This window comes from Pelodiscus sinensis, chromosome 6 (genome assembly GCF_049634645.1).
Source record: "Pelodiscus sinensis isolate JC-2024 chromosome 6, ASM4963464v1, whole genome shotgun sequence".
NCBI lineage: Eukaryota > Metazoa > Chordata > Testudines > Trionychidae > Pelodiscus > Pelodiscus sinensis.
In genome coordinates, this window is record NC_134716.1 from 87,155,713 (window position 1) to 87,181,385 (window position 25,673).

Below are 25,673 nucleotides of genomic sequence, written 5' to 3' on the forward strand. Positions count from 1 at the left end.
ATCCCGCCTCTCCTCCAGGGCTATAAAGGGGCGGGCTGGGCTCGCACGGCTCTGTACGCTCCGAGCGCCCCGGAAAGATGCAGGCGCCACCTGTGGCAGAGAGCCGCCAGCACGCCAAGAAGGTAAATGCCCCGGGACTCGCGCCTGGCTGCAAGTCCCCAGCCCGCGCCGTGCGGTAGATAGCAGCAGCGTGTGACTGTCATAGATTGCGACAGCGCCTGTCGGACCTGCCACCCGTAGAGATTGCTCCTCGGTCTCAAATCCTGTCTCCTGCCGCGCCCCGGGGCGAAAGGGTTTGTGTCCGCAAGGAAGTGGCAGGGTCAGAGCGTGGTGCTGTTCTCAGAGTACGATTTTGCCCGCCCACACTTTTGCATGACGCTTTCATTTCCCCCTCCGTCCCGCCGCCGGGCACTAGCAGCGGCCCCGCGAGTGGGAGCCAGGGATAGTGCCGCCCATGGTACCTCGGCGAAGCGACCTTGTTTGTTCCAGCACCGCGGCGTCTCCACACTTTGCAAGTGAGGGGCTCAAGCCCTTAGCGGCTGCTTCTCCTAGGGCACAGGGCCATGTCTACATTGGCACTTTCCAGCGCGGCCGCTTTCTCGCTCAGGGGTGTGAAAAAACAAGTGACAGCGCTGTAAAGTGCTAATGTAAACAGACTGTTAACACTTTTACGTGCTGTAACTTGCTGCATAGGGGGCGTGCTTTTTCACACCCTGATAGTAAGTTACAGGGCAGTCACTTACCAGAATTTGCAATGCTGCTCTATCCCAGAACAGTGGTCTTCAACTTTTTTTCATTTGTGGACCCCTAAAACATTTCAGATGGGGGTATGGAGGAACCCTTTTGGGAAATCTTAGACATAGTCTGCAGACCCCCAGAAGACCCTGGACAAGCTGAAAACTACTGAAGGGGACTTTTCCACAAATAGGTAGATACAGACAAAAATTAAAGAGCTTTAGAGGGGTAGCCCAGTTAGTCTGTAACAGGAAACACTTAAATAGTTAATCTGATAGCACTTTAAAGACTAACAAAATATGTAGATGGTATCATGAGCTTTCATGGGCACAGCCCACTTCTTATCTGAAGAATATTTCATATTAACATGTACAAGGTACTTTGTAGTGGATTTAACTAATGCATGATGTGAAATATACATTCAAAGTTTCCTTCTCTAGAAAGCCTTGGTCCACTCTATTTAAACTTTTGAAATGAACTCCACAGCCAAAGCTTCCTTGGCAGACCATGAGACCCAGATTATGGTAGTCAACATGTCAGATTTACTCTAGATCATCAGGGACCCCAAAGTACTCCAAGGAGTCTGTGATTCATGTCCAGGGCTGATCAGCTCCTCCCTATCCCTTCTAGTGCCTCCTGCAGGCCATTGATCAATTCCTCCCCCTTTCTAACAGTGTCTCCTGCACTTTGAAGAACAGCTGTTCTGCAGTGTGCAGGAGGCACTGTGAAGGGAAGGTGAGAAGCATGGACAGTATGCACTGGGGAAGGGGTGAAAAGAAGCAAGGGAGGTGAACAGGAATGGGAAGAAGTGGGTGGGGCCTTGGGAGAAGTGGTAGAGTGGAGGTGAGGCCTGAACTTCAGTGGAGTTTGAGCACCTGGGAGAGAAAATTAGAAGTCTGTGAAGAAATGAGGGTCCTTGGGTTGCTAAAGATTGAGATCGCTGCTTGAGATCGCTTGGCCAGACCCATTCTGGGCATTCAGTTATTAATTTGCAAACAGTCTGATTTTAATTGGAGCATTATCAGGCACAGTGCATAAACAAATCATTTTTAAAAACAGCAGGGACAATGCATTGTTTGTTCATTTATTTTAAAAATGTAATTTTAGTCTGAAATATTTATGCTAATGGTATATAAGTGAATGTTCTTATAGTGTATATTTTAGAATAAAGTTAATATGAGAGCCTACTCAGATCTCTATCAAAGCTGTGCTGAGAAATTATTCTTTCTATATGCAATTTATGCAATGTGTGGATCAGTGAAGCGCTCATTACAGAAGTTTTGCTTTATATCTCTCAAAGAGAAAAATCTATCAAAGGGCAGAGATTAAAAAGTAGAAAAAGTGCCAATGGCTTTCAAACCACACACAACTGTACATCAACAAAGCTTTAATTTTCCTCTAGGGCTTAGATACTTCTGCATAAAACAATAAACTGCATTACGCCATTTGAAAGGGGCTAGATACGGAGGGTAACATAACTAGCCTTAATTGCAATAACGTTGAACTCCAACTCCCATGGCTGTGTAGCCATTGTGAAAAAAATGTCTGTATTTTATTGAAAAATAAGATGGATCCAAATCTAATATGAAGAATCTAATATGTAGGGATATTGTGCAGTAGCGGTCCACGTATTAGAAATGTTTAGGTACATATACCAATGAGAGGAATACGAGACATCTAATATTTTCAGATACAACCAATGCAATATTATCTTGCTCCAATATTATTCAAATTAGAAAAGAAAACTATATGCATTTTCTTTGCACAACCTTACAATTCAAGACAAGAAGCAGGGCATAATAACCTGATATCTTTTAAAACTTCTGAGCTGTGCAAAATGGGCAAGGTTCTCTTTCATTTTTACAATGTGTGTGAGCAAACCAACCCAGTGAAAAGAATTTACACAGAAAACTGAGATGTGTGTCAATAAAATATTACATGCATGCTTTTTAGCTGAGACATGATACCCATAGTTGTGTCATTTTGTACCACAAGATACTTGTGTTGTAGCATTGCCTTGGTGACCTTTATCACAACTGAAGAGTAAATGAGTTACTAAAAATGCCTGTGACACTAGTGTTTCTCTTCTAAAAGTTAACAAAGCTTTTGGGATTTCAACTATTTATTTTCAAAGGAATACAGGTGGGCTTCTGATTTTGGGTAATGTGCATTTTTCCAATTTTTAATAAAATTGTGCTCATAGTTGGGAGACCAGGTACTATATGTATGCTTAATATAATAAAATCCTATGCTTTTTGAAAACTGATCTTTTGCCATTATTTAAGTCTGAAACATGTTTTAAATCAATGGAATAACATTTTTATTGCTGCTGCCACTGTTTTTCTGATTGCAATAGCCTCCGAAATATGCTTGGTTTTTTTAAACAAAATATGACAAAGTCTTTATCTTGAGAAGTGTGTAGCGTACACAACTATAGTACATAGCTACCATTCATCAACTTTTCCTCCTGTATCATTCAGGGTATTCTAGAACGGCTAGATGCTGGAGAAATTGTGATTGGAGATGGAGGCTTTGTGATAGCTCTTGAAAAGAGAGGTTATGTAAAAGCTGGACCCTGGACTCCAGAAGCTGCAGTAGAATATCCAGAAGCAGGTCAGTCTTATCAAGAAACTGTAATCATGTGAAAATTGTAAAAATCTTTGCCTGTATATAATAAATTACATATGTTTATTTAATAGAATTATTAGTAGGTTTTTAAATACAAGTATTGAAACAGCTGCTTGATTATTTAAGACTCATGCACCTTTGCAATAGTGGGGATATTTTAGGAGTTTCGTATTGCCTTAAAGTGATACAGTTTGTTTAATGCCTACAAGAAATTAGAGGCTTTTCATAATTAATGTAAGGACTTAGAGATCTTTTCATATAAGATTTGCTCCACTGTAAAATGAGAAAAAATGAAAGCCTATAAAAACATAAGAAATGCCAAAGTAGAACAGGCCAGATATTTTCTCTCTGACAATGGCTAATGCAACATACATCAGAGGATGGTGTAATCTCCTTTTGTTTTCCCCAAAATGCACTAATGCATTAATTAATGGAGTAATTAATTCTCTGCCCTGCAGCAGAATTTCCTCCTGACCTAGCAAGTGATCATCTTCTGCCTCAAAGCATGAGGACTGAAAATTATAGTATAACAAGTGTAATGTAGATGCTATTATCTATTTATACATGCAATCTTTTCTAGAAACTTAAGCATCCTTATAACATCCTGTGGCAGCATGTTCCACAAGCCTATTTACATTGGGTCGAAAAGTATTTCCTTTTATTCTTTTTAAATGTAGTGCCCTTAAATTGAATGCAGGAAATAGGAATACCAGAGAAATCTTTTTTATAACAGTAGTTACCGTATTTTCCGGCGTATAAGGCGACTGGGCGTATAAGACGACCCCCTAATTTTCTAGTTAAAACATAGGTTTTCGCCTATACTCGCCGTATAAAACAACCCCCCCTTAAGAGGCCAACCGGCAGCGCCCCAGCTGCTCTGCCCCAGGGTCCACAACAAAAGCCTGGTCTGCTGGGGGGGGGGGCTCACTAGCTGTGCCCCCCCCCAGCAGACCAGGGACACGGGGAGCAAAGCCGCAGCGGCAGCGGGGTACCGCGCCTCTGAGGCTTTGCTCTGGCAAAGCCTCAGAGGTGCGGGACCCCTCCGTTTTTGCGGCTTTGCTCCCGGTGCCCCTGGTCTGCTGGGGACCGTCTCCAGCAGACCAGGGACACTGGGAGCAAAGCCGCAGCTGTGATGGGGTCCCGCGCCTCTGAGGCTTTTCCAGAGCAAAGCCTCAGAGGCGTGGGACCCCTCCGCCTCCCCGGCTTTGCTTCCGGTGCCCCTGGTCTGCTGGGGACCGTCTCCAGCAGACCAGGGACACCGGGAGCAAAGCCTCTGAGGATGCCGGCAGCGGGACAGCCGCGGCGCGTCTGGGCTGTCCTGCTGCTGGCTTCCCCCGAGGCTTTGCAAAGCCGCAGAGGGGCTCGGGCAGCGGGGCAGCCCAGGCGCACCTGGGCTGCCCTGCTGCTGGAGCCCCTCCGCGGCTTTGCTCCGCGTCTTCCTGGTCTGCAGACCAGGGAGACGCGGAGCAGCTTTTCTCGCCCTGGAGTACACGGGCGGCGGGACCGCGAGGTCCTGCAGTCCATGTCCTCCGGGGCGAGAAAAGCCCCATTCGTACCTGCAAGTCGGGGACTGCCTGTATGTTTATACCTGGCGTATAAGACGATCCCCGATTTTTGGGGGATGTTTTTTAGTATAAAAAGTCATCTTATACGCCGGAAAATATGGTATTTGATAAACCTGTCTTCTCACTCTAATCCTTCCAGTCTTCTTTGAGTCTGTCTACATTAGGGCTTTCTGTAGGGCTGAGAGCCAGTACCAGTGGAGGTCTGGGACAGTGGGCAGGCTATGAGGAGGAGCCACTAAACTCAGGGCTCAAATGAATTTTGGGAACAACAAATGATAAAACAGGTATGTGTATGAGAGTCACACGATCATAAGCAGGGTATCTAAAGGGGACACCAAGCAAAGAACCCCAGATAGCCCCCACTGCTCCTTGAAGTGTCTAGTGAGTCAGAGGACATGGCCCAGAGAAATCCAAGAAAGGAGCAAAAAATAGGTCTCACAGTCACTGAGCACTTCTCTGTCCAGCATCCTTCTCCTGGTGTTATAGATGGCCAGTGCCAGGAGGAGGGGAAACTAGTGTTGCTACATGGATTTATGATGGTGGTTTGGTGGGAGTAATATAAACAAAACTTATAAAGCCTAGGTGTTCATCTTTGTTAGTCTCTAAGGGTATGTCTACACTGCCACCCTAGTTCGAACAAGGGTGGCTAATGTAGGCATTCGAACTTGCAAATGAAGCCTGGGATTTAAATATCCTGGGCTTCATTTGCATGTCCTACTGGAGGAATAATGGTAGTTCAAATTAGGAGCTTTAATTCAAACTACCTAGACCATGCCGCATGTAGCCACAGGCAGGTAGTTCGAACTATGGGGCATTTAAAAATGGCAGCGCCTGGGAACATGCAAATGAAGCCCAGGATATTTAAATCCCAGGCTTCATTTGCAAGTTCGAATGCCTACATTAGCCACCCTAGTTCGAACTAGGGTGGCAGTGTAGACATACCCTATGGTGCTACAGGACCACTCATTGTTTTCTAAGTTTTTTTAAGTTACAGACTAACATGGCTACCCCTTTGAGACTTTTGTGTACAGTTTGTGTTGGATCTCAGGACTGGAGCAGAGCCTGCCTTGTTACAGGCTCATCATAAGAATGTCCTTATGAACAAATTAGATAAAATATTAAGATTCTATTAGACTTCAAAAAGTGTTCTGTTTTTTTCCTGTTCCCAGGTCATATGAGGCTGTATAGGTAAATATCTTTATAACTATGATGATAAATTTTATCTAACGGTACATCTAGACAGTGGGGCTATTTTGGGACACTTCCAGCGTCTTTTAAACGTGCCCACTATTTTGAAATATTTTTTAAAATAACGGGCCACTATTTCATCATCCCCATAACCCTCGTTCCACAAGAGTTAAGGGATGTGTTGAAATAGTGTGTTATTTCGAAATTTGGCACTGTGTAAATGCGCCAAATTTTGAAATAAGCTATTTTGAAATAAGATATGCAATTTTTGTAGGAAAAATTGCATATCTTATTTTGAGTTTAGGGTGCTAGATGCACCCTCAGAGGAAAGTCTTGTCTTAAAAAACTTTTTGTCTTTCTCTAGCCATCTTTGATTTCTTTAATCTCATCTGATAACAGAGTATATTGCTTAGGAATTGTCTATTAGTAGACATTTGAGTGGGAAGGGCTAGACCAGTGGTTCCCAATCTTTTTGATACTGGGGACCAGTAAACCCATTCACAAGCTTTTGGAGGATCGGTAACATTTATTTGCATATTTGCGTATTCACTAAGCAAATTATGAATAAGCAAATAAATTGTTTCTGGTTCTCCCAAAGCCCCCACAGCCAACAGGAGTGGGCCCGGTCGACTGCCCTGGGTGGTTTCCTGACCCCAACCCCGAGGTATCTACTTCACCCCCATTTGGGACCAGTACAATTAGAAGGTCCCTCTGAAGCCCTGGTAGGTGACTTGGCTTGTATGGGCCCTGGAGATCGGGTGAGTAGTCCCGTGTCCTCTCCCCCAGTCGTGTCTGCGTTTGTGGATGAAACCGTGGGCCTCACTCTGCCCCGGGGTATGTTGCTGTCCCTACCTGTCTGGCGGGTTGTTCCGCCCCCCCCTCCTGACTCCAATCCTGGTCACTTTATCGGCCAGTGCTGGCTCCCCGGGCTGCGTCTGGTGCCGGGTGTTCTGCGTCGGTGTGCACAGCGCACGGCCTTCTCCCTAGGTCCTAGCACCCGCCGGATCTAGCCCCACTGCCCGGGAGCATGCCCAGCAGAGATGCCGCAGCGGCAGGCTCTCTCCCAATAATTGTGAACGAACATTTTTGTGAGGGCCAGTATTTTTTTTCTAAAGACCAGTACTGGGCCGCAGACCACACTTTGGGAAATGCTGGGCTAGACTATTCTGCGAAGGATCTAACAACCTAAAATTGTGCTTCTGGCTGAGAACCAAACCTTTTCTCATATGATGCTTCAGAAGCAACTAGAAGATATGAAGCTGCTTCTGTACTTAGTGACTTCTCAAAAGTTGCTGAGTTGCTTGACTTCCTCTGATAATGCTTTATATTAAGGGAACCTGTACAAATAGCTTAAATGATGTTGATAATTGGTTAATATATATATTTTTAAAATTGATTAACCAGGGCTTAAAATAGTCTATGATATTTGCTATTAATAAGCTGAAAGCCTATTACCTCATGTCTATAACATTTAATAATCCTTTATATACTATTTATAAGTTATTCCTTTAATATGAAGTGTGAACATTTCCTCTTCTGTACAATATAGTGCCTCCTCCGCACTGCCTACTTTTGCTCCTGCACATTATATGATCAAGTTACGCAGAAATTAGGTGTGGAAAGTAGAGGAAGCAGCTGGCTGGGCCAGCTGGTATGAACTGCTTCAGAGCTATCAAATCCTTCCTACCTTATAAGAAGAGCAGATACGAGATGGAGGTTCTGAAAAGGGAGTAGGGGAGGAAAAATAATTGAGAAAGAGAATATGAGGACTAAGAAAAGGAGAACATGGGGCAGGGTAGGTAACCGAGAGGGAAAGGTTGTTTTTTGGTTTAGGGGAGGATATTACTTGAGTAGATATTAAGGAGTTCAGAAATGCGCCCTAAATGCCTACAATGTGAGAAATGTGTAAACAACTTAAAATGCTATCATTGTACTGACACTCTTCAAGATCTCTAATAATATTGCTTTGTGATTTGTGCAAGGTCACATTTTGTCCACATTGTGGGCTGAAATGAAAAATGATATGACTGAATTGTATAATGACAAACTTTAAAAACAAAGCACATCTTTAGCTACTGTACCTCAACTATAAGTATAACTACCAATTTCACGGTCCAGTTGTGGTACTGCTACCCTTACTTCTACACCGCTTCTGCTGGAGGTGGCACTGGGCAGCTGGAGAGCAGTGGCTGTTGGCCGGGAACCCAGCAATGAAGGCAGAACCACCGCCAGCAGACGTGGAGACCACGAGGAGTAATGGTAGTTCGGACTAGGAAGCCTAGTCCGAATTACCTAGTCCGTGCTGCGTGTAGCCGCGCGGCACGGGGTTCGAACGAGCCGGGATTTAAAAATGGCGGCGCCCAGCTTATGCAAATGAAGCCCGGGAAATTCAAATCCCGGGCTTCATTTGCAAGTGCGGTATGCTTACATTACCCTCCTAGTTCGAACTAGGAGGGTAGTGTAGACATACCCTGAAGGAGTGGGGGCTGCTTCAGCCTGGGCCAGGCTGGAGCACACCCCTCCCTTTTTAACTGGTTATACTTAGTGTTTAACCGGTTAACTAATTAAATGGGATTTTACATCCCTAGTTTCTGACCAGTGCCTAAATGATGTAGCCTCTCTAAATATTGATACATTTAACTTCCTGCTGATTCCTTACCTGGTTGTTTGGGCTATTCATCCAGTTTGCTTATTTACAAAACTTTTTTTAATAGCTTACCAACTCCTTGATTTTTGTGAACTTTCCACTCTGCTGGGGATGCCCAATCATAAACAAGGAGCACCTGAAGCCCATGGAAAGAGGGAGGTAAAACAAGTCACACATTATTAAAGAGCTGTAAGAGAATGTGTGGGCTCTCTCTTAGGCTATGTCAACACAGCAACGTTATTTTGGAATAAATGGCATTATTCTGAAATAACAAAGAGCGTGACTACACTGTGTGACGGACCAGGCCGGGTCTGGGCACAGCTGAGGGTGTCCACTCATGGCGAATTGCTCAAAAACTAGGGCTCCTTACAGCCCCAGACTGGAGACTGTTCCCAAACAGGTCATAAACCAGTCACACAGAGTGCTTCAGCTGCCAATTCAACCAGCTGGGAGCCTTAGGAGCAAAACCCCTCAGACATCCCAGCTCTCCCTGTGCCACAATCAGCCCCGGGCCTTACATACAGGTGAGAGGTTATAGAACCCAATCTCACCTACCCCGAATGGGTTCTTCCAGTCCCAAGAAACCAGCCACAGTTCCCAGTCAATTTACACTTTGGATCTTACCCACAAGATCACGCTGGGCCAATTCTTTAGAATCTAAAATCTAAAGGTTTATTAATAAAAGAAAAAAGGTTGATAATAAGGTTGTTAAGGAGAATACACTATGGCGGTGTCTAGACTGCATCCCTTGTCCGTAAAAGGGATGCAAATTAGACACATCGCAATTGCAAATGAAGCGGGGATTTAAATCCCTCCCGCTTCATTTGCATAAACATGGCTGCTGCTTTTTTCCGGCTCAGAGCTTTGCTGGAAAAAAGCGCCAGTCTAGACAGGGACGGGGATCTTTCGGAAAATAAAGCCTTTTCCAAAAGATCCCTTATTCCTCTTAAAAAATGGAATAAGGGATCTTTCGGAAAAGGCTTTATTTTCCGAAAGATCCCCGTCTAGACTGGCGCTTTTTTCCGGCAAAGCTTTGAGCCGGAAAAACGCGGCAGCCATGTTTATGCAAGTGAAATGGGGGGATTTAAATCCCCGCTTCATTTGCAATTGCGATGTGTCTAATTTGCATCCTTTTCACGGAAAAGGGATGCAGTCTAGACACAGCCTACATGTATCAAATCACCAAGTTCTGGATGCAGGCGCTCAGCAGAGATGTTATAAACTGCTATCTTAAAAGTCTCTGGTGTACATCCTATGTCAGGTCAACAATTCTTCCCGGCTCACTGTTCCTCGCAAGTCTGCATCTGGAATCAGTAGCAGAACTGAAGGCAAACTGGAGTCCACCTCATGGTATTTTATATCCATCCCTGATATCTTCCGAGCTGGAGCAGGTCACATGGCCCAGTGACCTATCCCTGTGTCCCATGTCAGGAGTCATGATATTGGCTGGTTTGCAGCCTAGATACATTCCTCAGATGTGTATTGGCCTCTCTGAGAGCCTTGTCCCTGGAGCCTTGCTAATTAGCATAGTCACTGACTGAACATTCCTGGCCTATTGCTCTGTCTCAGACAGAGAATCTTCCAGCATCAACATAGAGAACATATTTATAACTCCACATACAGATATTATGCAAGTACATAAATAATATACATAAAATCAGTAGAACATAAGCTTTCATTTGACATCTCACATGTCCCCCTTTGTACAGACTTTCATAGAATCATAGAATACTAGGACTGGAAGGGACCTCGAGAGGTCATCAAGTCCAGTCCCCTGCCCTCATGGCAGGACCAAATACTGTCTAGACCATCCCTGATAGACATTTATCTAACCTACTCTTAAATATCTCCAGAGATCGGGATTCCACAATCTCTCTGGGCAATTTATTCCAATGTTTGACTACCCTGACAGTTAGGAACTTTTTCCTAATGTCCAACCTAAACCTCCCTTGCTGCAGTTTAAGCCCATTCCTTCTTGTTCTATCCTCAGAGGCCAAGATGAACACGTTTTCTCCCTCCTCCTTATGACACCCTTTTAGATACCTGAAAACGGCTATCATGTCCCTCCCCAGTCTTCTCTTTTCTAAACTAAAAACCCAATTCTTTCAGCCTTCCTTCATAGGTCATGTTCTCTAGACCTTTAATCATTCTTGTTGCTCTTCTCTGGACCCTCTCCAATTTCTCCACATCTTTCTTGAAATGCGGTGCCCAGAACTGGACACAATACTCCAACTGAGGCCTAACCAGCGCAGAGTAGAGCAGAAGAATGACTTCTCGTGTCTTGCTCATACCACACCTGTTAATGCATCCCAGAATCATGTTTGCTTTTTTTGCAATAGCATCACACTGCTGACTCATATTCAGCTTGTGGTCCACTATAATCCCTAGATCCCATTCTGCTGTACTCCTTCCTAGATGGTGACTTCCCATTCTGTACGTGTGAAACTGATTGTTTCTTCCTAAGTGGAGCACTTTACATTTGTCTTTATTAAACTTCATCCTGTTTACCTCAGACCATTTCTCCAATTTGTCCATATTGGGGCAAACACCTCCCCCCCTCATGGGTGCAGCAGTGATGTGGCTTCTCCCTTTAAAATCCAGTAACATGACACACTGCAAGCCATTATTTTGATATAATGACAAGCTGGAGGACTTCTTACTCCGACTCCGGTAACCCTATTTTACAAGGAGTAAGGGAAGTCGAAGGAAAAGTATTGTTCCTTCAACTTCATGCTGTGTAGACAGTGCCAAAAACCAAATTAGGCTATTTCAACTTAAGCTACGCAATTGATATAGCTCAGGTTGTATAGTTTAATTTGACTTTAGCCCTGCTTTGTAGACGCACCTTTACTGACCCACACTCTTAGCAGAAGTTGGAACCCTTTAGGAAGACTCTGTTTAAGTCTTCCTGACAGGTCATTGACGCATGAAAGATACAAAAGACATATGAATGCGCTGACTACAGGAGCCTATCTAGAGATTCTGAAGCTCCACTGTATTAAGAAACTTTAGGATCAGCCAAGCCCACAAAGGCTTGGCTGGGCTTTTGTGTTATTTTTAAAATAAAGTTAACACCAAAAAAAGCCCTCAGAAGGGCATTTTGAACCCCCACAGCATGTGTTGACTCCTTTAGAGTACAGTAAGATTTCCACCAGCTCACATGAGGAAGAAAATCTATTTTATCCTAAAATATAGGCATCAGCAGAAGAGAGTGTGCTCTGGAGTGACTACTGTTTGAGCTGGCTCTGGGTTAGAAACCTGTCCTTGAGAATTGTGTTTTCTAGTGCTCATATAGAGTTGGCTAATGAATGAGGTTGTCTATCAACAATGTAATATAATAGCAAAGGCTTTTAAAAAACCATTAAAAACATCTGCCTTGGAAAGAGACATTTGAATAGTGTTACGATATACCTTTATAAAAATCCAAGGGATTGAGTGTCTCAGCTTTGGCTGGTGGGATACAGAGGCTTACACTTATTCCTACTATTTCATATTTACTCGGGAGGTGGTCTTCCAAAAGAAAGTACTGTCTGTCTGATTGCTATTTAGTGGACTGTGTGTAAAATAAATTGTTAATCTCTGTTCACCGCCGATAACAATTGTAGCACCCTGAGCGGACGCCCTCTGCTGCCTGCTACCTCTTGTCCAACAGGCGCCAGAACTGGCTGCTTGCTGTGGTGGCTGGTGAGGGCAGGCAGGTGGTGACTAATTATATGTTGTCTCTGCTGCCCACCCATTGGCCCTTTACATGCTCCCCCTCTCACTGTCCTCTTTCTGCTGTGTCCCTTCACCCCTCAGTTCTGCTGCTCCTCCATATTTCCCCCTTCCCCCCCTCCCGCAAGCAGGATATGTCCTGCTCCCAGCACTGTGCAGAGAACCAGCCCTTGGTATGACCATTCATCTCACCAACAGACTGACTAAAAGGCTCCTTCCTCCCCTCTGTGTCTGTCTGGGCTGGCAGCTGTGGAAAGCTCAAGACCCTCTGGCCCAGGATGTCATCCAGGAGATGCGAAACCCTGCATGTGTCAAAGCCCCCACACAGCACTGGCAGAGGGAAGTTTCTCTGCCCCTCAGCTTCCTCCTTGCCACTCCAGAGCTTAGCTGTTTCCAACTTGTTTGCACCCTGACCTTGCAGGCTCTGCAGCAGCAGGCTCTGCAGCAGCCCTCTCCCCACCCCACCCACTGCAGGCAGGGGCGTAGCACCCTCTTTACGTGCTTCCCTGCCGTAGTTCCTGCCTTCAGGGAATACTGGGCTGCTTTGTCCCCTGAGCACCTTCCCTTGCTGAGCCACCTATCTGGCAAAGTTGGCTGAATCCCCTGCAGTCAAGTTCCCTGGGTAACCTCTTCCTGCCCATACTGTAGTCAGGGGACAGAAGTGGCTGGATTATGTTATGGCCAGGAGCAGCTTGGAGCTGTTGGCTGCCTTTCTATGGGCAGGAAGGGCAAGCTGCATCTAGCCATGGGAGAGTGGGGTGAGGAGGAGGGAAGAGATGTTCTCTGCAAAGAAATGGGCCAAGTCATCCCTACCCCAACCCCCCTGTAATTGGAAGCAGCTCCTATCCCTTCCTTTCTGCACAGTCCTGAAAGAAAGTTGCTGGCCATATTCTAGTGTGAATCCTCACAGAAATCAGAGGGGCTTGTGATCCTGCATGCCCCCCACATGTTGTCTCGAAGATGCAGTGCCAAGCATCAGGAGAGGCGAGTCTGTCCCAGGGGCCCAGGCATGGAGGGAGGGCAGGGAGAGGCATTACCTTGAAGATAAAAAGGCTCCAGCTACTCAGTATTTCTTTTTAACAAAGGCGCTTTTTAACAAATTGCCATTGACCTCACTTGAATATGAATGTTTTTACCAGGCATCTTGTATTCAGCATAGGGAAATATGGTCACCATATTTCTAGTATGTTTTATTTGGGTTTCAGCTGGCAGTGGTTGAACATACAAAATGCCTGACTGCAGTGCTGTCAAATTCTGGGGTACATGCCGGAATGTCAATTCAGTGGCTACAACTTGGGAGCTCTGCAGTATAGTCTACAGCAAAAGATAGGCATGGTACCAAAGACCCAGTGTGTGAGTGAGCTTCCAGCAGGGTAACTGTTGGGTACAATGTCCTCAATGGTTGACCAGACAGATCATTGCATGTCATCACCATCTCACTGAAAACTTACTATCTCAACAGAAGCTGTTTGACTGGCCAAGGAGACTGAATTGTCTGCTTCCCTCTATAAATTGTCCCTCCACATTGAAGTAAATTGACAGAAAAGGTGTCAGCATGTGCTGCACATTATAGTTGCTCCAAAACTCAGGGGTACTATTAATTCAGAATCTTTCCTAAGCAAAAAATAACGTATAGAAACCTAAGATCCAATAAACATGTAACAGTGCAGACAGGTGCTAAAATGGTAACAACCATAAACTTTTCTTTTTGCTTTTTTTTTAAAATACCTTGCAGTTCGTCAACTCCATCGGGAATTCCTCAGAGCTGGATCAAATGTTTTACAGACATTCAGCTTTTATGCCAGTGAAGATAAATTAGAGAATAGGGGCAACTACGTAGCTGAGAAAATATCTGTGAGTAAAACACGGGTTTTAATGGTGATCTGTAGAAAATAGATATTCTTTTCTGGTTTGAACACACAGGCATTATTGCTTCTTTTTACAAATTGTCAAAGTTAATTTAGCCATATTGAGGGGCACTGAAATAACATTTCCAGTCAAATTTGGGGGGACTTTATGATGTTTTTGGTCTGAAGTGATAGGAAGGATCTCCTGCTTACAATGAAAAAGGGAAAAAATCCAAATGTGGATAGTTGTAAGAAGAGGGAGAAGGAATGCTACTAAGTCACCTTTTTATCCAACTTAAGGAACATAGTTTATTTTGAGTTATCTTAAATGGGATACATTAAGGACCAAATCCACAAACAGCAAGATCAGTGATAGCAGGGAATTCTTCAGCATCTGGAGAAGCAACACAATCTCAAGAAACTATGACGATTCTCAGAGAAAATATGCAAATAACAAATATGAACAAAATATGTGCAAAGAGCATATAATCTACAACAGAGCAATAATCAGTAGATCCAAAATACTGATTTGGTCATAAATCTTACCCCCTCTTTAAGTAAAGAGGGGCCCTGATAATAGCAGAACTACTATGATTTGCTGCACAGGGAAGGAGAAGGATATTGTGAGCCCCTAGGGTTAGTAGTGTGGGTGTGGGCTCCAGCTCAGAGCTCTGAAACAGCCTGTATAGCAAATCTTTTGGGAATTGAAGGTTTGCCATTATGTGGTTCCTCTCATTCTTCTCCCTGCCAAAGTGGCCACATTGCTTTCTCAAGCCTTTGATAAGCGGAGAAGATTTTCTGAAAGAAAGAAATTCCTCAACCCCATGCCCATGGAGATCTCTGTGCCCTGAGAAGTTATCCCGGTTAAGTACTAGGGCAGTATTTGGGGCTTAATTTAAAAAATCAAGGTTACCCTAAGCCTCTGCATGTATCAGAATGACCTATTTAGCTCTATTCTTATACCACATCATCTGGCATCAGGTCTTGATCACTTAGGGTATGTCTACAGTTGATTCCTCCTTCAAGGGAGGAATGCAAATGTAGACATCCGAAATTGCAAATAAAGTGAGGATTTAAATATCCTGTGCTTCATTTGCATAATTGCAGACTGCCACTTTTCCACAATAGTGCTACTTCGGGACATCAAACTCGGTCCTCGCAGGGTTATTTCGAGAGAAAATCCTTCCCTCAAAATAATCCTTAAACCGAGGCTTCTTCCTCGTAGAAAGAAGTTTACCAATGTAAAAAAAAAAACCTCTCTTCATTCGATTTTTTTTTTTTAAGAATGTGATTACAGTGTGGAAGTGACTTTTTTTTGAAAAATGACCATTTTTCTGAAAAAACTGCAGTGTAGACAAACCCAGAAAGATCCCAGAAAGATCCCAACCTGGAAGTGCCTTAAAATAGAGTGGCTATACATTATTCTATGATCAGAATGCATTCAAATGACTTTGTTTCTAACATTACTGTAATCATTTTTTTCTTATATTCTTCCTATCTCCATTAATATGATGCCCATATTTATCTATTCTTTTATTAATTCATGCAGATCAACGTGATTGATTTTGAAAAACTCATGTTTAAGATTTCAAACTAAAGTCATTATGGTTCCTAGGACTCTCATTTTTTCTCCTGAAATGCAGGAATATCTGTAATAAATAATCATTATTGATGTAGTCTGTTTTCCTGTTTCAGAGCCAGAGTGTGAATGAAGCTGCTTGTGACATTGCAAAGGAAGTGGCTAAAGAAGGAGATGCTTTGGTAGCTGGAGGAGTTAGTCAAACACCATCATACCTGAGTGGCAAGGATGAAGTTGGGGTTAAAGCAATTTTTCAAAAGCAGTTAGAGGTCTTTGTCAAAAAGAATGTGGACTTCTTAATTGCAGAGGTAAATCCAACTGTAAAGAAACTAAGTGCCTTCCATTTATTTAATTTGCCAGCTAGTCAGATTTCCTTAGAATTGAAGTCTTCATTCAGTTTTTTGGGAATTCAGACATATGTTTATTTCTCCCTTTAAAATTTGCTACTGTGCTGATATGTAAATAGTAGCAGATATATTTTAAAAAAATATAACGCTGGCAGGCATTGCAGTGTAAAGTGCAATTGAGGCCCTATGCCCAAATCTCTATTCCAGCCAAGCTTAGCTCTGTGCAGGAATGAAGGAAGAGGGTGATGGTCTTTACCTCACTTTTGCCTCTCCACATACTTTGGGTGCCTTCTCTACTACCATCGTAAATTACAGCAACCTTAAGACTAGTCTAACTTGTACTGTGCTACTCATGATCCTTGAGAACAGCTGGATACAGCGGTGCTCCACACATAGTTCCATTCTCCTGGCCTCATTCCAGCACATCCTCTGAGGGGATGAAATGGAACTGACTGGGGAAAACCCTATGTCAGCAGCATTCTTTGTGGGGAATGTCTGTTGCCTTAACAGCTACTTTATGCTGCCAGACTGTCGTAAAGGGGCCATAGAACAAGACAGAATGAAGAATTGAGCCCTTTGTCTTCATTTGCAGCTAAATCCAGAGAGGTACAAAGCTCTTCCCATTCCTGTTGACTTCAATTGGAGTGGCAGATAGTATTGGCCTGTAATACTTCAAATGATGCTGATGACTGTCCTGGGTATTCCTTGTGGAATTGGGATCTTTTGTGAATATTCAGGGCCAGATTGTGGCCACACAGGAGCATAAGGAAGCATAACACTTTCCTCCTATCTTCGCTCCAGTGTAGTCTCCCCATATTTCCACTGCAAGTTTGGAATGCAGACATATGGTAGTGAATGGAGACAAGGAAGGAGCAAAAAAGAGCAGAATTGGTTGGATAGGAGGGTTAATAATTCCTTCTGGCACTAACTAATACCAAATTACCATTCACTTGGAGCAAGGGGGAATAGGGAAAGAATCATGCCTTGGAGGCATAGTTCTTTCTTTGGGGTGCTGTGTGCAGCCATTTACTGAGAGCAAATTGTACAAACATAATCGCAGCCACAGTACCAAAAGTTGGAGGTCTACTAAATCTGGAGTAACTTCTGAAGTCAATAGTTAATGCCAATGTAGATGAAAGAAAACTCAGGCCCTGAGATATACCGTGGAGAAATAGAGATTAAAAAGTGTGTAATACTTACGCTGGGTCCTCATGCACAAGAAAATAGATTAGATTTATTTTTTTTCAGTATTTTGAACATGTTGAAGAAGCAGTATGGGCCGTTGAAACCTTAAAAGTATCTGGAAAACCAGTTGCAGCTACCATGTGCATTGGTCCAGAGGGAGACTTGCATGGTGTACCACCTGGAGAATGTGCTGTCCAACTGGTTAAAGCTGGTAAGAAACGTCCTCCCCATCTACTCTTAAAATAGATATATTTTAGGAGCATGAGATGAATTGAGGATCCTACTCAAGGAACATAAAAATACACATCTGAACTAGGTAGGTTGATGATTACGATTAATAAATGTAACCATGTTTGCTCTCCCTGCTTAATATCTGTGCATCTCAAGATTCATCTAGCAAAACAGGGTGCATAACCAGGTATCTATGCCTTGATAATCCTTGCCTGGTAGAGTAGAGCACTGGGCCATAACAACTGGCATAAAGTTAAGCAGTCATAAGACTGCTCAGCTTGGGCTGCTGAAGCTGTGCCAGGATCACTGGGGGTACAAAGATGGGCTAAAGCTGCTGGCTGTTGGCTGGAAAAGTGGGTGGGATGTGTGATACTATTGATGATGGTACTAGTTGGTGGGAAACTAAGAGGTGAGGGAAATAAATGCAGTATGGGTAACATACAGAAAAGACATAGCTTTCCCACTGAAGAATTTGGCGGAACCATGCAAGATTTTAAGAAAGTGTCTCTAGCTTCTGTCCTGCTGCTCGATTCTGCTGTGATAGGCTTATGGTCACACTGTTAGTGTAGAGCTTGAATGCTTTGCTTCAAAAGCACTCTGGCTAGGAACTTAAATTGCTATTAAATCATTGCTCAGTTCCTGGGAAGCAGTGTAACTGAAAAGTTGTCTTTTTCACAGGTGCCTCTATTATTGGAGTGAACTGCCATTTTGACCCAGAGACTTGCCTGAGAACTGTAGAGCTCATGAAAAAGGGCTTAGAGTCTGCTAAATTGAAAGCACACCTGATATCTCAACCACTTGCTTACCATACTCCTGACTGTGGGAAGCAGGGATTCATTGATCTCCCAGAATTTCCTTTTGGTAAGACCAAGACCATTTTAAAATTGGTTTATATTTAGCCAAGATAAAGCTGTACTTCTGTGCAGAATTTCAAATCAAGGAAAGTCAAGAGCAGTTGATATTAACCAAAATGAAAGTTAGAATCACAGAACTGTTGGTTTGGAAGAGATTTTGGAGTCCTCAAAAAATCCAAACCTCTGCATTGAGGCAGAATCAAGAAGTCCTAGACCAAGGATATTCAACTTTGAAAGCCCCAGGGACCACAATGATACTCACAGAACATGCCAAGGGCTGCAACTTAAGTGTGGTTGCATATACATGCCAATATATATGCAAATAGCTTTTTCACACTGACAGGCCTGAATACAAAGATTAAGGCAAGATTACATAACGCACAGTCCCCATTTAAGTCAGTTCTGCTTCATAAATGCAAAGTTCTTCACTTATGTTTATTAAATTTCATAATCTTGAGTTAAGACCATGCTCTTCAATTTATCAAGGACATTTTATATTCTAATCCTCTCCTCCAAAGTGCTTTCACCCTCTCCCGGCTTTGCATCATCTGCAAATTGTATAAGTATACTTACTCTATTTATTTAAAATAATGAATAGTATCAGACTGTGGGAACCCATTAGATACATCCTCCCAGTTTGACAGCAAACCACTCATAACTAGTCTTTGAGGACAGTCTTTCAAACAGTTGTGCACTTGTGTAATGGTAATCTCATCTAGACCACATTTGCTTAGTTTTCTTATGTTATGTCAAAACCCTTACAAAGACAAAATGTCACACTGGCTGCTTATCTCTATCCACCACTGAACTTGTCAAAGAAAGAAATTAGGTTCCATTAAAAAACCACCCTTGCAGGCTATTTTTTCTAATCCTTTTTTTCCCTAGGTGCTTACAAGTTGGCTGTTAAATATTTTGTTCCAGTATCTTTCCAGGCATTGAAGTTAGACTGCCTGATCTATAATTCCCTGTGCCCTCTTTTAAAGATAGCTACTATGTTTGCCCTTCTCTAGGCCTCTGCAACCTCACTTGTTCTCCAAGACCATCACAAATGGTTTCCAGATTGCTTCAGCTAGTTTCTTAAGTACCCTAGGATGAATTTTATCAGGCCCTTCTAACTCAAATACAATTGTTCCAGCACAACCTCCTCAAATGCTTTCTTGTGGAGTTGTCAGGAATTGAAGAAAGCACCAATCCACAAGCCTTGCAATGCCTAGGGATGTAGTGTACAATGTGCACCCAAAACAGGGCTGTTAATGGGCATGCACTATATCAATACAGCTTGTAATGGTTCAGTCATGCTGGTGAAAGGTTCAGTGCTTTAACTGGTTTATGTGCCTGAGTCAGTGGATGTGTGAGAAGCATGATTTAGAAAGTGGCAATTGTTGCATCCTTCTACAAGTGCCACTTGTAGGGAAGGATAGAGGTTGAAAACACTCAGGCCCAAGTCTAGCTCCTCGTAGCTCCACTCCTTTTTGAGAGATTATTGCCCCAGGTGGCATTAAGTTCGTACAGTCATACTCACTGAGCATAGGACTGATCTGTAGCAAGGTGTGGTGGGCCCCTCCCACCTGACCCTTCCGCAGGACCTCTTAAGTCCAAGGCCCTCCAGCCTGAGTCTGAAACACAGTTTAGGGTTGTAGCAGGGACGCATCCCAGGTAGGGGGACCCAGGCCCACCCTACTCCACTGGGTCCCAGCCCAGGGCCCTGTGAGTGACCGGATAGCAGATCACTCCCTCTGTGGGGCAATCCGGCCGAAACATTCTTGGGGCAGGAGAGGCGGTTCCTGCTCCTGCCCTGGGCCACTCCAGTCTCTGGGGCACACCAGCTCGCCTCTGCATCCCCACCAGCCTCTTATGGAGTCTCTGGTGACCGCTGTGCAGGAGCCCTTTTCTCCTCCAGCTGCTACCCCAGACTGAGTCCTTCCCCAGGCTTTTATGGTGGAGCTACAGCCTGGGCGTGCTCAGTAGGGCTGCAGGGGAGGGGCCCCTGCAGCCAGGTAACCCTGGCTGGGTCCTGTAGTCTCAGTGCAGGGCCGACACAAAAGGACTGAAGGAAAAGTGAGAGAAGTGAGAAAATTCTCTTGCCCTGCAATTCGTAGAATCTTTAACATTGGGGCAAAGTAGGTACAAAATGCTGGAGTCTGGTCTGTTGGTATTTCACACCCATGTTGCATTATCTTTGCACTCATAAGTATCTTCTATGCCAAGATACAGGCAATGTGTACTAGAGCCCCTTGTGCACTCTGTAGGGATAGGCACAAATGTGTTTATTAAACCACCCTTGGATGTCACTTAACTATTTTCTTCATGTACTGAAGCACCTCATCCTACCTTTCCAATGTCCACTGGAAAAAGGAAAAAGCACAGGTGCCCTGGTGGCTATTCTGTCCTTAGCAATCACAGCTTACATGCGACAGAGCGTCCATATAGTCTGGATGCTCTCTTTTTAAAAAGCATATTTCTTTTTTGATGCACTTTTGCAGTGTGGACGCTCTCTTTTGGAAGTTTTTTCTGAAGGTCTCTTTCGAGAAAAGCTTCTTCCGAAAGAAGCCTGCAGTCTAGACGTAGCCTAAGACTGATTATTCTCCTTCTTTAAATATTTGTTTTTCTTTCTAAAATTGATTTTAATTCTCAGAATATGCCTGTCTTAATCTTCTTTTGTATCTGAATTAGTATCCATCTTGAGTAATTTGCTTGGATGCTATGGATCTCTGCAAGAGGGAAGTGGGAAAAGGAATTCTGCCTCCTTTCTGGGGAGAAGGAGCTTGCTCTAATACCGTCCCATGAGCCTCTTGCTCCAGCAAGGCATCCGCTGTGCAGCCTCCTGAAAACCAACCTCACTCTCATCCAGCACCACCACACTGATTCAGCTGTTACAGGGCCCTCTTGGAATTGGCAGGATTTGTTCTTTTGTTCTTCTCATCTTCCCACTTGTTCCCTCTTGTTTTTCCTGCCTCTTTTTTCCTCTGCACTCCCCATTTTTCTGTCCACTTTTCTTTCTTCCTTTGTTGGTCATCTTCTATCTCTCACCCACCCCCAAAGTCTTTCTTTTCTCATCCCAATGGCTTTGCTACTCTGCTCACCATTTCTGCAACAAGAAGGAAAGTGGCTCAGAGAAAAGAAAGTTTTACCCCTCTTCTAAGTCACTTTCACAGAGTGCCTGCTGGAGGGGAAGAGGCAGTTCTACATTGGCTCAGTGCAGCACTTCTAATCCTCTGCAAGTAATTTATGGTTGAGGAAAGAGGGAAGTTGGTCACATCTACTTTTCCCCGCCTCATATTCAATAAGCAGAGTAGAAGTTAAACAGGCTGTGGTGTATTTCACCCAGTTGCAGGTCAGTTGATAGCATTGTGATAATAGTAGATTAAAGTAATGACATCTGTTTCTTCAGGCAGCAAGTAGTAATTTGTTGATACTTGTTTCTGAAGTATGGGGATTAACACTGAGTTCCTTAAAGCACCGAGGTGCTGATACTCCATATACACAAGAAGCTGAATAGAGTTAACCACTTATATTATTTTTAAGTGGCACTGACATTTTTTTCAGTAAAGATCACTAAGAAGTTAACTAAATGTGACTAAAGTCTGTATTTTAAGTGTGACCTCTCTGACTTACACTTAAATAACCACCCAGTAGCTGGAAATTGACTTAGGGTTTTGTCAGAGTAGAATTTATCAGTCTCTATCCTTCTGGAACAAGGAAGCTTCTGGCAACAGGATGAGCATTGCAACATGTAAAAGCTAAAATGTAATGAAATATTGCATCAGTAGTGTCTAGCCTGATTAACAGTGTTTAAAATCTTTACTGCAGTAGGCCAATCATGCCTGTGACATTGTACTTTGCCCATTTGCGAAATTAACTTTAGCTGAAAATGTTACTAAATATCTGTGAAAACTAAGTATTATTGCAGTTAAAGCAAGTGCATATCATTGTAGCTCTGGAACCAAGAATCGTTACCAGATGGGATGTTCAGAAATATGCACGAGAAGCCTATAATCTAGGGATTCGATACATTGGAGGCTGCTGTGGATTTGAGCCTTATCACATCAGAGCAATAGCTGAGGAGTTGGCCACTGAAAGAGGATTTTTGCCACTGGCTTCTGAGAAACATGGTAGCTGGGGTAGTGGTTTGAGCATGCATACCAAACCCTGGGTCAGAGCAAGGTATGTACATTGGCTTGAACAGCACATTAACTATGCCCCATATACAGTAGTCTGTGTTGTCTCATACAGTGAAAAGACTTGATGGCTATGAAGCTTTCAAAGGGTATGTCTACACTACCCTGCTAGTTCGAACTAGCGGGGGTAATGTAGTCATCCGCAGTTGCAAATGAAGCCCGGGATTTGAATTTCCCGGGCTTCATTTGCATGAAGCCGGCCGGCGCCATTTTTAAATGCCGGCTAGTTCGGACCCCGTGCCGCGCGGCTACACGCGGCACGGAGTAGCTAGTTCGGATTAGGCTTCCTAATCCGAACTAGCTGTACTCCTCGTTCCACTAGCTGCACTCCTGTACTCTAATCCACGAGGAGTACAGCTAGTTCGGATTAGAAGCCTAATCCGAACTAGCTACTCCGTGCCGCGTGTAGCCGCGCGGCACGGGGGTTCGAACTAGCCGGCATTTAAAAATGGCGCCGGCCGGCTTCATGCAAATGAAGCCCGGGAAATTCAAATCCCAGGCTTCATTTGCAACTGCGGATGACTACATTACCCTCCTAATTCGAACTAGCGGGGTAGTGTAGACATACCCAAAGAAACTCACATCTATATGTACTACCCAGGGGCAGCAGGTATAATAGGCAGGAGAAGGCACTGTCTTCCCAAACTGCCAGCCTGGCTTCACCCAGACTCTACCCCCAGAATGCCTACTGTAGGTGTTCTGGGGGTGGAATGTTGCTGCCCCCAAGCATCCATCCCTTCCTGTGCTCTGGGGCCAGGGAAGATGGGACCACATGCTGCCTGCCTTTCCCATTCCCTGGGGCTGGGGAAGCTTGGGCCATGTGCTGGCAGAGGGGGGCTTGGCTCCCATGTGGGTGTAGTCTGGTAGAAGGGGTGGGAGTGGGGCTGGAGGCTTGCCTTCCCCAGCCCTATCTTCACCCACCACCCATGGATATTAGCATAACTTCGAAAGCTCAGGTCTAATCTCTAGGGGTGAAATCTTGGCCCCGCTATCTTCAGTGGGGTTAGGATTTCACCTCAGGTCATTTAAACCATCTTTAGGATAAGAAACTGATCCTAGCTTGCCCTTACTGCAGTCCAAAAACTCCCACTGAAATTGAAGTGAGTTTGAGGTCTTCAGACCTAGAGTTATAATATAACACTAGGAAATGGATACTTTTAAAAAAATGTCCATCTTGTATAATATTTTCAGGAAGACATTGTTCCAGCCCCAAGAAGCTTAGCCCTAATATGCTGACTTAAGGTCAGACTAATTAGTTGGTATCCATTAGTTAAAACTGAGGAACATCTTCTAGCCATCTATATGCTAAAACAAAATGTGATCATTTGGACACAAATGTGGGCTATAATAGCTTGTTAGTTCAATTAGAGTAAGGTACTACCATAATGGAGAAAACTTAATGAATGCATGTGCTACTCTTCTATTTCTTCCTCCTTTTCACCAGCACAAATGAATGGGGGGAGAGGTGCTAGTCCCATATTACCTTAAAGATAGCTTGAAGTCTCATGACATTCAAAATTTTCACAGACTTGAATGGCTGCCTTGTAACATGTTAAAAGAATTAAATTCTTATACTTTAATGATCTTTAATAGGGTTGCCAATGCTTCCAACTGGATACCGTATGTGGCAATGGCTTCCTGTCTGGGCGAGTTGGCAACCCTAAAATTTATGGGGTCTTTGCAGACTACTTTGACCAGGATTGATCTTGACATTTGTATTCCTTCCCTCCCATTTAATCCAATTCAATGCACCTATATTGTCATGGGCATCTTGTATCCAGGAAACCCCCGAGATGCAACTACCTGAGTTGCGACCCCCTGAACTTACTACCATTTTTGTAAGTGTGGAAGGATCTGAAACCCCCGACTTACATCCTTGGCCTGCATTTATGATGGCACATGATGCCTATCATAAATGAAGGTTCGAGTTACGATGCCCCTGACTTGCGACACTTCCCCAGGAACCAGTCACGTCGCAAGTCAGGGGCCGCCTGTAATAGGTGGGAGAAGGCATTGTTTTTCCCAGCCCTAACTTCACTGACCGCCCATGTTTATCGGTTTTGGGAACATATAACTGGACAGGCCCCTTAAAATGAAGAAAATGTAATATGTTTTGGTTTGGATTAATATGAAAATAATTTACTGGTTTTAGAAATACAGAATTAATGTAGACTGCCTGCCATGCTAATAATACCTATTTGGTGAAGGTATAAATATTTTCCTGTATCCAGACCCTCACACTGAGCTAAAATCTTATGCAAATGAATGAAATTCATCATCAGTTTTTGATCTACAGTTTATTTTAGACTGTAACATTCTCTGAACTTCATTCATTAAAAATACTAAAACATTTATTTCTATTTAGGGCAAGAAAAGAGTACTGGGAAAATTTGTTGCCTGCTTCAGGCAGGCCATACTGTCCTTCAATGTCAAAGCCAGATGGCTGGGGAGTGACCAAAGGAACTGCAGAGCTGATGCAGCAGAAAGAAGCAACAACTGAACAACAGCTGAAAGAGCTCTTTAAGAAACAGAAGTTCAAGTCCAATATAGTAGCTTAAGTATTAGCCTGAAATATGTTTGGAAGACTTCCAAATGTGCTTGTGTCACATAAAGGAACTTATGAAGACAGATGTTCACGTATCAGTGTACATGTCATGAAAGAAGTTAAATGCAGGAAGAATGTGATAGCAAATGAGATATCAAATTTTGAGAATAAAACACATTTCTTTAAGACCACTTTAGAAATTCATTTAACACGAGGCATGAAAGTCTGCTGTGTTAATTATAAGCTACCATTAGGATTTACTTAATGCTGTTATTTAGTAACATGATGGTATTAAAGGAGTACAGTGCTAGTTGAATTTTCAGAGAACAAAAATAAATAATTTTTTATTCCAGTCTCCAAAATAAAAATGTTACAAATAATAACTGCAATAGGCAGACATAGTACCGGTTGGATCTTCCTGGTCCAGCAC

At 43.6% G+C, this 25,673-nt stretch overlaps 1 protein-coding gene across 1 annotated transcript; it reads left to right on the forward strand.

Moving 5' to 3' along the window:
• On the forward strand, window positions 1-25,434 carry LOC102445649 (betaine--homocysteine S-methyltransferase 1). The gene is made up of 8 exons (XM_006119143.4): window positions 1-122; window positions 3,216-3,348; window positions 14,213-14,331; window positions 16,020-16,211; window positions 17,499-17,646; window positions 18,345-18,527; window positions 22,456-22,684; window positions 25,064-25,434. The coding sequence occupies exons 1-8, from the start codon at window positions 78-80 to the stop codon at window positions 25,254-25,256; spliced, it is 1,242 nt and encodes a 413-aa protein (XP_006119205.1). The 5' UTR covers window positions 1-77; the 3' UTR covers window positions 25,257-25,434.
• Window positions 25,435-25,673: the final 239 nt, after the last annotated feature.

Coding starts and splice junctions, on each gene's coding strand:
- LOC102445649 (XM_006119143.4), top strand. CDS start 78: ATGCAGGCGCCACCTGTGGCAGAGAGCCGCCAGCACGCCAAGAAG. Junction 14,332..16,019: donor ACGTAGCTGAGAAAATATCT/GTGAGTAAAACA, acceptor TTCCTGTTTCAG/AGCCAGAGTGTGAATGAAGC. Junction 18,528..22,455: donor TCTCCCAGAATTTCCTTTTG/GTAAGACCAAGA, acceptor ATATCATTGTAG/CTCTGGAACCAAGAATCGTT.